The following is a 15,952-nucleotide window of genomic DNA, read 5'->3' on the forward strand; positions in this document are numbered from 1 at the left end:
CGGTGTAACGTTCTAGTGTTTCACCCTGACTTCGCAATGACGTGTTTAAAGATGCGTCAAAGCTAGCACTCGGCGCGTTGCAACCCTGCTTTCTACCCTAACATCTGCAAAGAAAAGCCTAACAACTCCTGGCGAGAAAGACGACAGATTTCCTCCGGAAGTTCCTCAGACGAAGAATCCACAGGTGAGGAGGCGGAGGAGGTGGGAGACTTGGAGGTTGAGAATATATTTACTATCAAACCAGAGAGTTTGCAACGCCAAAACATGGCTAGTCTAGAACAATACCAGGAGTTGGTGAACGCTATCCAAGGGATCAATGTTGAGGTACAGAACCTCAAGACTGATAATGCTGGTTTCAGAGCAGATAATACCGCCATGAGACAACAGTTACTTCAGAGGGAGGAAGTAAGAGGAGACCTCCCCCCATTACCACTATCATGTGGCAAATATGACGGGAACCCAAGGAAGGTCAAGGAGTACTTGGATGCCTGTTTGATATACTTTACATTCCGCCCTAAGGCATTTGAACAGGATAAGGCCAAGGTTGGCTTTCTTATATCTAATATGGTGGGTAATGCTCTAGCATGGGCCACCCCATTGGTGACAGGTTCCGATCCTGTGTTGGATGACTACGGTCAGTTTGTTCAGCTGTTCCGTACCCGCTTTGAGAGACCCGAAGTACAGTATTCTTCCTATGAGAACTTGTTGGATACCAAACAAGGGACTTCGGATGTACAATCTTATGTGTCCACATTTCAAAGACTGGCGCAAGAAACCGGATGGCCGGATACTGCTAAACAAACCTTATTCCGGAGAGGATTACAAGAGGAAATAAAAGACGAACTGCCCAGAGTTGCCAGACCCTCCACATTTCAGGATTTGGTTACACTAGCTCTACAGATTTAGTTTCACCTGTCAGAAAGGCGAGCAGAAAAGAAAAGACCCAAGTCTTACCCTCTGTTACCTCCTAACCTCCCGATCCTTTCTGAGAAGACATCCGTAACATCCTGTTCCGAAGAACCTATGCAGATCGGATCAACCAGAGGACCCTTAACAGCAGCAGAAAGAAAGCGAAGGAAAGACCTGAATCTCTGTTTGTATTGTGGTTCGGAGAGGCACTTACTCCGAGACTGCCCTGAAGTTCCTCCCAGAAAAGCGGGAAACGAAAGACCCCGACCCTGAACAGGGACAAGGAAGGGGTTCAAACTGCTAATCCCTGTCTTCCTACCCCTTCAGTCACTTTGGACGCATCCCATCATTTGATGGTGTTTAAAATATTCCTCAAATGGGTGAACCACCCTGGAGTGGAGTGTCTTGCCATGTTGGACTGTGGGGCTGCAGGTAATTTTATGGACGACCAATGGGCCAGAAGTCAGTCCATACCGAGGAAGGTAAAAACCCAGCCCATTCCAGTTGAATGTGTAGACGGCACTCCCTTGACATCAGGACCCATCATTGAAGAAACCCAGGAATTATCGGTACAGATGCATTTCCACCAAGAACGACTGGGTTTCGATCTCATAAAGGCTGCACATTTTCCAGTTATACTGGGTATACCTTGGCTCAGAAAACATAATCCGTGTATTGACTGGAAGGCTAATACAGTGGAATTCCAATCCGAATATTGTTCTGGTTCTTGTTTTACACAAACGGAAAAGACCATAACTCAAGAAAAACCAGTACCTATTCTTAGTCTAAACATCGTGCCTCCACAATACAAAGATTACACGGATATCTTTTTGGACGTGCAACCCCGGCCTTTACCTCCTCACAGACCAGAAGACTGTAAGATTGACTTACTGCCAGGGGCGGTGGTTCCATTCGGGCGTATGTTCCCGTTATCCCTACCAGAAAAAGAAGCTTTGAGGGAATACCTAAATACAAACCTTCAGAATGGATTAATTCAGACATCCACTTTCTCTGTGGGAGCATCGCTGTTCTTCATTTCTAAAAAAGGGACCACAGAACTTAGGCCATGCATAGATTACAGAGGTCTAAACAGCTATACTATCAGAGATAGATATCCTATGCCTCTTATCAAGGATATCATGGAAGCAGTTCAGGGGGCCAAATGGTTCACCAAATTGGACCTGAGAGGCGCCTATCACCTGCTCAGAATAAAAAAGGGGACGAGTGGAAGACGGCATTCAGAACACCTCTGGGGCATTATGAGTATTGTGTTATGCCTTTTGGTTTGGTCAACGCTCCTGCTCAGTTCCAACGATTTATGGACAAGGTCTTTGCGGATTTACTCTTCACATCAGTTATTGTATACTTAGACGATATACTGATCTTTTCAAACACCCTGGAAACCCATCGTCAACATGTCAGAGAAGTGTTACAAAGACTCTGTCAAAACAACCTTCTTGCCAAACCAGAAAAATGCATATTTGAAGGTACCACTTTCCCATATTTAGGCTTTATCCGAGGCGCTAATCTAATAGAGATGGACCCACACAAGACGGAAGCCATAAACAAATGGCCTATTCCTGAGTCAGTCAAGGATGTTCAACGTTTTTTGGGCCTAGCAAACTTTTATAGGAAGTTTATCGCCAGGTTCTCAGAAATGGTTTTACCCATCACTGCGTTATTAAAGAAGGGAGTGAAGTTTACATGGAGCCCAGAGGCTGATTTGGCATTCAATCAACTGAAAAGAGCCTTTACTTCGGCACCCGTACTCAGACAACCGGACCAGTCATTACCTTTCATTCTGGAAACCGACGCCTCCCAAGGAGCGATAGGTGCTGTCCTTTTACAGAAGAAGGAAGATCAATTGGAACACCCCATAGCCTACTATTCGAAGACATTAACCTCAAGTGAAAGAAACTATTCGGTACTCGGAAAAGAACTACTCGCTATCAAGAGAGCCTGTGAGGAATGGAGGCATCTGTTACAAGGGGCTCAACATCCCTTTTGTGTACGTACAGATCACCAAAACCTAAGTATTTTACAACAAATGGAATGTCGAAATTCACGTCACGCAAGGTGGGCCTATTTTTTTTCTCAGTTCGATTTTGAACTCACCTATGTACCCGGGAGGGACAATCAATTAGCAGACGCTCTATCCAGAAGTTATGGAGAAGAATCTGGGAAGTACATTGGACAAGAGCTTTTGTTATCAGGAAAGAGATTTGTGTGCGCCGTTAACCTGTTTCTACAACAGGTGTACGATGCACAAAAAGACAACCCCATTCCCCTTGAGGAATCATTAAACAAGAAAGGAAAATACTGGTTTAAGGAGAACCAGTTGTACCTACCTACTCAAGAACTTCAATCCAGGGCCTTATCATGGTGTCATGATACACCTACGGCAGGACACAAGGGTCAAGCAGCCTCTCTGGAGCTAATCAGAAGACACTTTTGGTGGCCTACTGTCGTCAGTGATGTCAAAAGATATGTTTCCTCTTGTCCCACATGTGCTCAAAACAAATACAGCACAGCCAAACCATTGGGCCTTCTACAACAAGAGGAACCTCCAACCGGACCCTGGCAACACATATCAATGGACTTCATAGTGGAATTACCTGATTCTATGGGTCATACGGCCATTATGGTGGTAGTGGATTCATTCAGTAAATTGGCTCACTTTGCCGCCTTAAAAGGAACACCCTCTGCCTCCATAACGGCAGAAGTATTCCTGCGAGAAGTAGTCTGACTCCATGGAGTCCCTGTTACTATTGTGTCCGACAGAGGAACACAATTTACCTCCAAGTTCTGGGCTTCTCTTTGTAAGCAACTCCACATCCAGCGGGCCATGTCCTCTGGATATCACCCAGAAAGTAACGGTCAAACAGAACGTCTCAACGGTACCCTGGAACAGTACCTAAGGTGTTTCTGTAATCAAGCACAAGACAACTGGTATCAACTCCTGTCAGTTGCTGAATTTTCGTACAACAACACCTTTCACTCAGCCATTGGTATGAGCCTGTTCCATTGTACATATGGGTACAACCCCAGACATTTACCTTTTTCCGTAATCCAACCTACCAAAGCACCCACACTTGATCAGGTTTTAAGCATCCTGAAAGATACCCATAAAAAGGCTCAAGAGGCTCTCAGAAACAGTCGACAAAGATACAAAAGGTGGGCCGATCCAGAAAGAAGACCTAATCCAGAATGGCAGATCGGAACCAAGGTTTGGCTTTCTACCAAGTTTCTACCCAGGTGGGTTCATCCCGGGAAATTTGCCCCAAGATACATAGGTCCGTTTACCATCACAGAATGCATCAATCCAGTAGCGTTCAAGCTGTTGTTGCCTCAGTCATTACGAAGGATCCATCCTGTATTCCACTCATCACTACTCAAAAAATATATATCTGATCCCCATCAAAGGAGATACAAAAAGGAAATCACAAAGACAATCCTTCCACAAGAATATGAAGTATCCCGTATTCTTGATTCCAGATACAAGAATGGAACATTGAAGTACCTGATACTCTGGAAAGGATATCCCTGGTCAGAAAGGACCTGGGAACCAGCAGGGAATCTTAAGGCTCCTCGGCTCCTATGTCTTTTTCATAGGCAGCATCCCGGAAAACCAGGAGGGATGCCATTGAAAAGGGGTCATACTGTCATGATTCAAGCCCCCTGGAAGCTGTGGGAACGATGGAGGAGGAAATGAGTTGAGTACCCTACTGGCGAAGTCGGTGTAACGTTCTAGTGTTTCACCCTGACTTCGCAATGACGTGTTTAAAGATGCGTCGAAGCTAGCACTCGGCGCGTTGCAACCCTGCTTTCACCGTCGGGTTTACACGCTGCTCGAGTGTTCCGCTTTCTTCCTTCAGTTATACTTTCCCCTCTAGGCATTTCGCCTTTGTTTCTTCTCCTTCAGCGTTACTCTTAACGCTCCTCTGGCATTTCTGCTGCCGTCTCGTCTGTGGTTCGGTGCCGGTCTCCTGGTTTCCTCCTCTCCTCTTCCGCCCTTTTACCTCTGAGTATTTCCTACCTTATCCACGGCTATTCTTGTTCCTACCTGAAGCTTCACCGGCAACTAGTCAATCTTTCTCCCGGGTCCGGTGCATTCTGGGTATCGTAGTATCTACGCTCTCAAGATCTACGCTCTCAAGATCTACGCTCTCAAGATCTACCGACAGGATAAGAAGAGTATTTACCCGGTCATTCCATTATCAACCATCAGAGGATCGACATCAGGTTTTTTCTGCAAAGGCTTTTCCCTGAAGTGGGGTGGACTCCGTGGGAGCCCCTACTGCCATCTTATCGCTAATAGGCAGTGTGGCTTCCAGAGGAGCATACCCTAAAATCTGCAAAGAAAAGCCTAACAACTCCTGGCGAGAAAGATGACAGATTTCCTCCGGAAGTTCCTCAGACGAAGAATCCACAGGTGAGGAAGCAGAGGAGGTGGGAGACTTGGAGGTTGAGAATATATTTACTATCAAACCTGAGACTCAGACCTTTCTTCTTCTTCCTCAAAAATCGAAGAAAGGGATTTGATTAACTCCTTTCTGTGCAAAGGAGTGTAAATTTTCTCAGTAGATGCCAAAGGTGTAGCAAGCTTAGCAGAAGGCTTGGGTTTAGCACCCTTGTCAGGCTTAAAATGCTCAGAGGGCTGCGCTGAAACCTTAGGAATCTTCGGCGCCGATGGTTTCAGCGTTGACATCGACAAAGGAGTCGATGGCGTCGATGGTAATGCCGCAGATGGTGTTTAGGGTTCGACGGCCCCCTTCAAAGATTTTTCGTCTTCGAGGTGTGTGGAGTCTTTGATGGCATTGAGGACCTTGTGCGCTTGTCTCGACCCGAATTACTTTTCTTCTTTGGAGACCTCAAAGGCTCTCGATGGGTTTTTCTTCGACCAGCCGAGCTCGAGGACGCACGAGTGTCGGGACGGGACTGCTCTCGGCCGGATCCCGAAGAAGGCACGGACAGAGGCTTGCCCTTCTTGAACTTTTCAAGCATTTTCAAACAAAATGCCTTCCACTCAGCAGATGAAGAATGTTTGGTGGGGCACTTAAATTTAGTGGGGGAATCATCTGACGAAGAGGACGGCGACCGATGGTGCCGTCTCTTCAATCGTTTTGTCGAGAACTACCGGATCTCGATCCTTTTTTGTCACCCTTGCGTCGAGGAGAGCGATCTCCAGAGTCAACAGTCGAGGACCGATCAGTTTTGGCTTTACGGCCTACCTGCAACTTCCCCTTCCTTTCTCGCAGGGCTTTGCCAGTCATTGCCTGATACTTCGAGCAGGACATTGTGTTGTGGTTTTCCCCCAAACACCACAGGCAAGAGAAATGCGGATTGGTGAGGCAAATCTTCGAATTGCATTCCTTGCTCTGGGTCGATGACGAAGACATGTCAATGTCGCTCGATGATTTTCTTCGTTTTGGCAGAAACTACGTAGTAATAATACTATCGAGGTGCGCCGAGTCTCCGAAGCAACACGTTCTGTGGAAAAACGGAACTGAAGCCAAGGGACGCAGCGTGTGCTACTTATACCCCCGATGGCGTCACCCTTGACAGAGGCCTTCGAGGGACAGCGACTCGATGCCAACGACACACCGCGCCCTCTTCCAAGAATTCTTTTGCCGAAAGCAGCCAAAGCTGGACGAGATATCAAAGATGAGAAATACGTTGGAGGACACAATCAATTTGAATGGGCCGATGGAAAGGTGGGTCCTTCAAGTTCTGGCAAACATGCTAGGAAGAAGCAGCTCCGAAAGAAGAATATGGAGCACAAGTCAAGTGGTGCTCATTAGGCATCAGAAGACATTCTAACAGCGCGAAAAAAGAGCTACATGACCTAAGCGATACAGCAAAGTAGTGGCAAACATTTGGAAAGCACATGCAGTGTTTCACACCGTTTTCTGCCTGGCCAAAAAGAATCAGCCATTCACAGATCACCCTGATTTGGTGGACCATCAGGAAGTGTGTTATATCAGAGAACACAAGCCAAAGATTGCTGTGTTTGTGAATGAGAGCACGACTGTCAGCAACAAATCAACATTGATTATTCATCTGAGGGGTCTTTCTGGGGCTTATGGTAACCCAGTCACCATTTTATTTGCACTACTGGAGCTGCAAGAGACACATGCCTTGGCAATGAAGGCAGCTCTGCAGGGATATTTTGAGAATGTTGGCATTACAAAGACCCTGTTGCATGAGATCTGGATTGCTATTTGTTCTGATGGTGCAGCCGTAATGTTTGTTAGCAAAGGTGAGGAGACAACATTATTGTGAGCTGAATTCCCATGTCTTGTTTTATCATGGCATTGTCTAGCTCACTGCCTTGGACTGGCCGTAGAGGACACAATTGATGAAGTCGGCGAGGCCAATCATTTCAAAATGTTCCTGGACTCTTTGGACGCCACATACAGCACATCGCCAAAAAACACAAGACAGCTAGAAATGGCTGCCAGCTGCAGAAGATAGGGAAAATGCTGGACACACCATGGGTTGCATCAAGCTTTAGGACGGCTCAAGCTGTATGGAAATGCTTCCCTGCTTTGTTTAAGCATTTCGGAGAAGCTTCTAAGGACCACTCAAAACCTATTAGGCACCGAAGCAAATGTGAGGGTCTGCTTAGGAAGCTTACCTCCTGTTCTTTCGTGAAAGATTTGAGGCTGATGTGCGATGCCCTTCAAGAACTAAAGGACTTGTCTCTGACTCTTCAGAGACGGGATATCACAATTGTGGAAGCACAAAGACTCTTGGTAGGGCAAGTCTGGAGATTTTTTGTGATGAAAGAATCTCCTGGGGAGTTTACTTCTACTGCTCAGAGTGCAATTGATTGTGGACAATTCAAGGATGTTCATATTTCCCAGGAAGGGCAAACTCTGTGTCACTGAATGGAAGGTAATTTTATAAAAAGCCTTTCAGTTAACCTTGCCAAAAGGTGTGCTCCAGACTCTGATAAAGAACTTGTAGCCAGTTTTAGTGTCTTGGATGGAAAGAATGTACCTAATGATGAAGAAATTGTACTTTATGGTGAAAATGAGATTCAAAGACTGTGTACGAAATTTTAGCTCCCAAACAGAGACACCATCAATCCCTTCAGGGATTTTAAGGACTTTGGTGGCAAAAGGTGCCCTGAAGCATTTAGGGCTTTGGTTGCTTGCATGGAAATCTTGCCTGCAATTAATACAGATTGCGAAAGGGGCTTCAGCGCCATTAATTTAATTGCTTTGCTAAGCCGAGCATCCCTCCATGTGGCCACTATTTCCTCATGTTTATGGCTGAATATTAATGGCCCTCTAGTAAAAGCTTTTATGCCACTGTCCCTTGTGAAAAGCTGGCAGATAAAAGAGAGACACACCTCTGAGGAAAGGCACTGTGAGCAACCTCATGCAAAGAAGGAGTCCCTTGAAGATTATTATGTGGGGTTCTGGGAAAGTGTCAATTAATTGTTTACAAATTTGAATGCACCTGCTAATGTTCCTCAACACCTACCCATTCATCAATGGCCCCAGTTAAGGGTCCAATAAATAAGTAATGTCCTTGACCTTTGATTTGTTATACTTTAAGGCATGTAGCAAGCAGTCTGTTACACGATATGTACTTAGTAATGTAGGCCAGACCAGTTTTACATGTTCGTCTTTAGGCCATGCCCATCAATTAGGCCACGCCTATCAATTCTTAGGCCACGACCCCAAATGATGCCCCCCCTCAATGTCTTACCCCACTTAAAGCACTGTGCAGAGCAATTGAGCATTAAAGGCCTCATGCATTGTTCACTCTTCCCATTCCAAGCTGCAGCCTTCATCAACTCAGAGCGGGTGCTATGTGCAGCTACCATTGTGAGCTTACATGATCCATTTCTGGAAGTCAGTCACTGTGTGGCCATTCAGGGCTGAGGGGTGCTTTCAGTGAAGAACTTTGGGGGCCCTGGCGCTTAAATTATTGGCCTGCAGTCTCGCTCCCTGCTCCTACAATCAGTGTTGTGTGGTGGTTGGCCTCACTGCTGCATAAAGTGCCATGCAAACAACCTGGTGACATTCCTGAAACACACACAGCCCCCTGTACAGGAACCCTGAGCTGTTCCTGTACACGGGGCACCCTCAGACACATGTCTACAATATATGATCAGACTATTGCATTATTTCCTCGCACTGTGTGCACCCTCAGTTTGAGACCATGTAAATATGGCACTTTGTGAGGCGGCCCATACATCTGATTTCTCTTCCGCTGCATGCCCCCCTCCATTCTCCTCACCCACTGCCCACTTTGGGCTCTGTCCCTTCTGACAGTTGGCTGGCAGTCCCAGGTCTATATCTCTCAGCAGTTTGCGAGCTTACACTAACACCTAAGGGATAAACAAGCCACCATACTTTAAGGGTACGCTTGTGCACACTTAAAGGCCACCACACACAATTACTCAGTGGCTAATTAAGTACTTCCGGGTAAGAAATAGAAATTGCCCACATGGGTATAGACTGCTTCACAGGAGCTCTTGGATGTGTCCTTTTCTGACCTGCGCTAAGGGCCTGATGGTTCAGCACTGACCCTGCAAGCATTAATATGACCACAAACTCCATCCCTACCCCTCACTCCCCTTCTTCAAGGTAGACATGTTTTAAGTGGATTTAAACGTTGTTCAACGTTATCCCCTTCTTCCACCCCTTTCAAGCGTCCCACAGACTAAATTCTGGCTACTCCGGCCAGGGGCGCAATGAGCCCCTTCCCAGAGAAGCCCCCACTCTGCTAGAACACTAGAGTGGTGGCTGGTGCGCTATAACAACTCTTCATATAATATTCTTCCAGTTTCGCCTATTCCTCCTCCTCTTCCTCCCTCTTTACGTTCTTTTCCACCATCTGTTTTTCCTATCTCTTCTTCTGCTCGCAACCCTGGTGTTATTCTAGTTTCTTCCTTATCTTTTCTACTCATGTTTCCCCTATTTCCCGCTCCTGTCTCTATCAACTTTTTAATATTCTTACTTTTTCCTCTGCTAAACTGCTTATTTCTTTGTTTTTGTCTCGCTTGTTTTATTGTTGTTCTCTACTCTTGGGACTTCCTGCATCTCATCTCACCCCTCTTTGTTCAATTTATCGTTCTTCAGTTCAGTTTCTTTGTTCTCTTGCTCGCGGGAGTCTATTTCTTCTGCCCTACTTTCTTCAAATTTGGCTCTCTTTTGAAAATCGGCTACGTTTTAATTTCCTTTGTATTGTTTTCAAGTGTCTGTATGGTCTAGTGCCTCACTATCTGTCAGGCTTTATTTCCTTTTACATGCCTGCTCGTTCTCTTGGTTCGGAATCCCTCTTCTTTTTGCTGTCCCTCGTGCTCCGCTCAGTTCCGTTTCTTTGCCCTTTTGGCCCCTAAGAATTGGAATCCTTTCTACCTTTACTTGCATTCTATATCATCTTTTTTGCTTTTCAAGACTCGGCTGAAAACCTATATTTGTAATCTGTTGGTTCCCTTTTGTTTTTATTTGCTCATGTGATTGTACCGTGGGTTGTTTTGTATAGCGCTTAGATGTCAAGCGCTATAGAAATGCAATAAAAACACAAACAAATACAAATAACATAATTGGTTGCCAAGGCCCTTGCCTTTAGAGAAGCTGGCAAAGGGCTCAGTGCGACAACAGGACCTGCACATATTGAATACTAAATTGGGGATTTGCATTTAAGCAGATCGTTCAACACTCACAACATTTCATACATACAATTTGAGAATGTGGGCAGTACACGTCGTGATGCCAGGCTGAAATTCTGCCTGGTTTCATTTGTAAAGCTGGTCCTGTAAAGCACACAGTGATGGCTATAGTACTTGCTAGGATGTGTGATATGCTGAGTGTCTGATTGATGGCACCTAGTTGCAGTGAAGACCTCCTTATTCGCACAGTGTTCCCCATCCCAAAATCTGATTGCTTGCGGTGTAAAGACAAGCCCCTGTCCATCTGCTGTGTGTTACACTGAGGTTCTGCCTGCACATAGCTGTAAGGCAGGCACCAGAGTGCTCTCTGTGTATGCTGTACAGCTAACAGCACACACACAGGCCCTTCTGCATCCCTGGGCGTGTGCTATATTCAGAACTGGCTGCACCAGACTATAGGATAGTGCTTGCAATAGCAGCTCATGTACAGACACTCTCTGAATTCTGTCTGAAGTACGGCTTAGTTGGACCTACTTTTGATTTTTCTTCCAGAAGTAGCAGGTCATGACGACTAGCAGCATGGCCGTGCAGGTTCCAACAGCGATTCCGACCTTCAGCCAGAAATCCATGGCTTTGCAGATGGTCACGCCCGCTTCGGGCAGGGCGACGCCCCCGTGGCACCTGCGCGGCTCCCTCCAGATAAATGTTGTTTTCTGTGAAGGTAACAGAGAAGTCATACTGCCCATCAGATAGGTGGTTAGGAGTGTGTGGCAACTTTTGACTCTTGTGTGTGTTTGGTGACGAGTCCAGCCATCAGTTATCAGACTGTTTTTAGTTATTAGTCAAGAACAATGGGCAGTTTCGATTTAGCGACATGTAAGGTCCACCCAACCTGCACCATGCATTGAGAGGTGAGGTGTTCCAAGATCAGATGCTGTCATGTTCACACTGGAGCCTCAACTACTGCGTGAACAGGATTGCTTTGCAAAATGGGTTGGAAAGGTGTGATGGATTAAATAACCCTACAGAAAAAGCATGAACATGTGGCGTGCAACCATGAATTGCACAATCAGGAAACATCAGAGAGTACCCATATAGCAGTGGTATTCAAACTTTTTCATACCAACCCCCCCCCCCACTCTCTCAGTAAAAATATTGTTTCTGGGCTGCCCACCTTGGGCTGGAGCTCTTTTAAAACGGATTACGGTGACTGCTTTTAATAGAAAATATAAGCAGTAGAAATATATTTAAAATTGTATCTTAACCCTTTATTAAAGAGTCCCCCTCCGGACTTCCTTCAGGCCCCTCTCTGGGGGGGGCAGCCTCATAGTTTGAAGACCACTACCATATATAGTTAAATAAGGGCCCCCAGCCGTGGGAAGGCATTAGGTTAGGCAGATCAGGCGTATGCTGGTTAAATAGCAAGTATACAACCACCATAAGACTAATGGGGATTCTAAAGGTGCATTAAAAACCTTTGAAATTCAGTGGCAAAAACCTTGGTTAAAGGGGTGCTATGGTTGCAGCACAAAATAGAAAAACACCAAACATTCACAAGTTATGGTTTCTAAAGCAACCATAACCTGGCCACTGCCAAGTTTGTGGTGTGTGGCTGTGGCTCATTACAAGTTTGCCGGTATCCTGACGGTAAATCCGCACTGATAGCGGCAAACTCTCTTACCGTTACCGGCACTCGGTCCGGTGGAATGTCGAATGGATTACGAGTCCCGGGTGATGGTGTAACTCCCCATTCCATGAGTTTGCCAGTATTACAGGCACCGGTATTGCTGGAGCCTGTAATCCTATCGGTTTTTACCGGTAAATTGGCAGAATAACCTCCAGCATTTAGTTGAAGGTCATTCTGCCACCTCTCTGGCCAACTTGTGGTTGGCCGGTGCAGAAACGTGCCAGTAAACTTAATACCGGCACGTTAATTCCACACCGGCCAACTCGTAATGAGGCTCATTTGAATTTAAAAAGCATTTAATTTTAGTAATGTTTAATAAAGTTAAAGTGCGTCATGGGGTGTGGAAAGGGCACAAGAATGATCCGGGCCAAGCACTCTCAACACATATAGGAGGTCATGTTGCTCACTTTTGTAATTTGAGGACGGAGAAGTGCCGCCATTTGTCCTGCACTTTTACACTCCGTCATTGCAAAGTGAGTAAACACTGCCTGGCATTGTACACGCTGCGTGCACAATTACAATTAAAACGCTGTCCAACATGCGTGCATGCTGGTGCATAAAGCTGGTGGACTCCATAGCGATCTCCAGCATATGCGACGGCATGAAAATTCCACGCCGGTGCTGAAGCTAGAGCACTTGCATGGCGGTGAGGAAGGAAAGAAGCGGAAACGCAATTTGCATTGTGCTGCTCCTCTCCGCCACACACACGCTTGAAAATGTGGCGTGGCATAAAAGAAAGGCGTAAACGTCTTTATTAAGGCTTTTACGCCTATGATTAACATTACGCCACAATAACATAATGAGCTCCATAGTGTGCAGTGCGCAAGTGCTAACGCAGTGTTGCTGAAAGTGCTCCTCCCATCTGCTAGAGAACGGGGCGTGAGAGGGAGGAGCTGGCATGCGGGTGTGGTTTTCATATACTCCCCAACTCTTTTTTTTTATTATTGTTATACAGAGTGCACCAGGCCTGGCCCCACAAGGCCTTTATGCTGTGAGTGTGGAGGAAGGGGAACAGGAGCTCAAAGTGCCCAGGTCGCCATCATTCGTCCGGTACTTTCCATGTCTCCTCTCTTTGTCCCCTACGGCACAGTTAACTACCAATCTGTTCCTTACATGCTTCACTTTGACCACATGGCTCATTTACTGTTCTTGAGTAGGGCATATCAGTAGGAAAGGATTACAAATAAAAGAAAAACACAGTTAAAACCTTGAAATATTTGTGAACTCATTTGAAGAGTGGCAGAATGTTAGAATGTCTGAGATAGACCCTCTGCCCCAGCAACCCATATCCCTGGTTCAAGCAGAACATCTTCTGCTGAATGGATGGTGTGCTTCAACAGCCTGGCATGGAGCGATATGCCAGTCAATGCCAAGATGGCACTTCCTTCTCTGGGAGTGGGCATATGTAATGATTAGTATGGCCCAAGCTGATTGCTAGAATAAGAACAAAACCCTTGCACAATACCAATTCTTATAGCGGCCCTGTGCCTGGTTTCTGATAGAGACTAATGACAGAGCACAACACTCCCGCCCAATTTTCTAAGTTAGAGACTAGGGAAAGTTCTTCAATGAGTGGGTTCCCAAGGTACTAGTGTCCTGCCCACAGGGTCACCTGGGGGAGTGTACCTGGATTCCGTGAGAGCAGGAGCTCACTATGGTGTGGTAATCATGAGAGGAGCAGAGTGGGCAGGCATCGGCCGTCTCACGCAGGAAGTGGAAGGTGCATCCGTCACAGGTCCCGTCCATGCATTTGCTGTGGAAATAGAACACCTCATTACGGATCCATCTTGAGCAGTGTCTCACTGCGCACATTCTGACCAATGTTTACAGAGATAAAGAGAGAGCCATTTCATACGTCAGGAAATGGGAGCGAGAGAGAGGGACAGCTAGGTGGTGTAGGGGAGGAATGGCCACGAGGCCCTCCTCACCTACAGCTCCCTCCCCAGGTGAGGGCCATGGCTCGGTGGGCGCACCCTCATGCCACCCGGGCCCAGGTGGAGGAGGGTTCACCCGCCGACGACATTGCCCACACGCACCCTGTCTTTGCATTTACCGAAAATTAAGTTAGGCCTAGACGCCATCTTGCACAGCAAACATGGTGTGAGTTCAGCACACTGTAACGAGGCCCCCACCTTTGGAGGGCCTTTCATGCATCTCTGCCGCCTCAGCAGCCCTGGCAGATCCGCTGCGAGCGCGTTCCCATGAGAAAGTCGGAGATGAGCTAAACCCGAGATGCCAACACGGCAACATTATATTAGTAACAATGTGATATTGCACCCCGTATGACCCGGACCGCAAGGCCGGGGCAACGGGGAAAAAAGCTGAAGCATCACTATCTGAAGAAGGTAGAAAATAGTTCAAGTATTGGTATTAATGAACTACCTCTGTTTAAAATGTGAATGAACCATAAAAATGTAACGTTATATGATATCCCTCCAGGTCTGGACTAATGCTGCTATAACCACGGAGAAAGATGTTGACCAAACGTGTAACCTCTATTTGTAAAAGTGTTTTTCAATAGTATGTAGAAACTTGAACTCATATATGTTTTGAATCACCCAAAGCGGCGAGCATCAATCTCTGTAGGCCATAACCTAGATATCCCTCGTATAACGTCTAATGTACATACAATACGCACACAATGTAGTGAACATAATGTTAGGTAATGAAAAGGTACTGGAACCGACTGTATTAAAGAAATGTGTAACGAAATTGAAATATATATATATATATATGTGTGTCTGAATAACGTTAAAATAAGGCAGAACAGTATAAAACTTCTGCATTCACTGATCAGCAACGCACGAGGAAAATACCTTTGTGAGTATATGCAAGGTCATTCCCTCTCCCACCCCACCAAGCCTGCCAGATAAAAAAGCTAAGACTTGTGCCGCGCTCCCTCACCTCCCCCAACCAAGCTGGCGTTACTTCAGAGAGTCAGAGGCCCCGGCGCCGCAACCAAGGCCACAGCCCGCCACCTGTGTTATTTACAGCACGGTAATAAACCCACGGATGAACCCACTGATCTACCAGCACCCTCTCATAAATCCCACGAACCCCCCAAGAATCCTGACCCCGTGTAAGGACGACCCCCATCATTGGGACAAGACACAGAGACCCATCTATATAATAACTTCTAACGCAGCAGACAGACATGTATCACTCGGCCCAGGTCCCAGAGCCCCGTCCCGTGACCTAAAATACCGGTCAATAAGACACAGGTAAATCTCACCCCAACCGACAACCACCAGACCTCTCACGAGGTGCATTCCTCATGTGTTGTGTTTATTTTATAAGATAAGCTGGTGAAGCGATTTATTAATGAACGTAAATGTCATTTTCTGAATAACTGTAGTGTGCATGGCCTAGGGCAAATGAGACAGGAAAGGTATTCGTCATTGTCACAGGCTGCCCCAGCACATCAACACCGCACGGATGACCTCAAGCCGGCCTGCCAGGCCCAACCCAACCCACGAGGCTGACCAGTGACGTCGTCCCGCCAAGACCAACCCCGCGGCAGCAACACCTATAGTTAGTCGACGCCACCCAATCCCAATTGACTTGTGCCCCCTATAGTGTTTAGGTGTTGATGACGTCTTTTGTATTAGAAATACGCCTGTCTTTGCTATTGTCAGACAGAGCGCTCTCGTAGGTTGCAGAGTTCTTTGCATGCCTTATCCTTGGATAAACTCCCACTTACGCTCACCCGCACTCTGTCTTGGTCT

General features: G+C 46.4%; 1 protein-coding gene across 2 annotated transcripts in view; it reads right to left on the reverse strand.

Annotated features, from left to right (window-relative positions):
• The window catches only part of ELAPOR1 (endosome-lysosome associated apoptosis and autophagy regulator 1), a 550,309-nt gene that overhangs the window by 65,633 nt on the left and 468,724 nt on the right, over window positions 1-15,952 (reverse strand). For both annotated transcript variants that reach the window (XM_069633660.1, XM_069633661.1), the window contains exons 19-20: window positions 13,854-13,980; window positions 11,075-11,253 (exon numbers count right to left, since the gene is read on the reverse strand). In XM_069633660.1, coding sequence (XP_069489761.1) covers window positions 11,075-11,253; window positions 13,854-13,980 — 306 coding nt within the window. The remainder of the gene's footprint in view (window positions 1-11,074; window positions 11,254-13,853; window positions 13,981-15,952) is intronic.

This window comes from Ambystoma mexicanum, chromosome 13 (assembly GCF_040938575.1).
Source record: "Ambystoma mexicanum isolate Mex_15411 chromosome 13, UKY_AmexF1_1, whole genome shotgun sequence".
Classification (NCBI taxonomy): Eukaryota; Metazoa; Chordata; class Amphibia; order Caudata; family Ambystomatidae; genus Ambystoma; species Ambystoma mexicanum.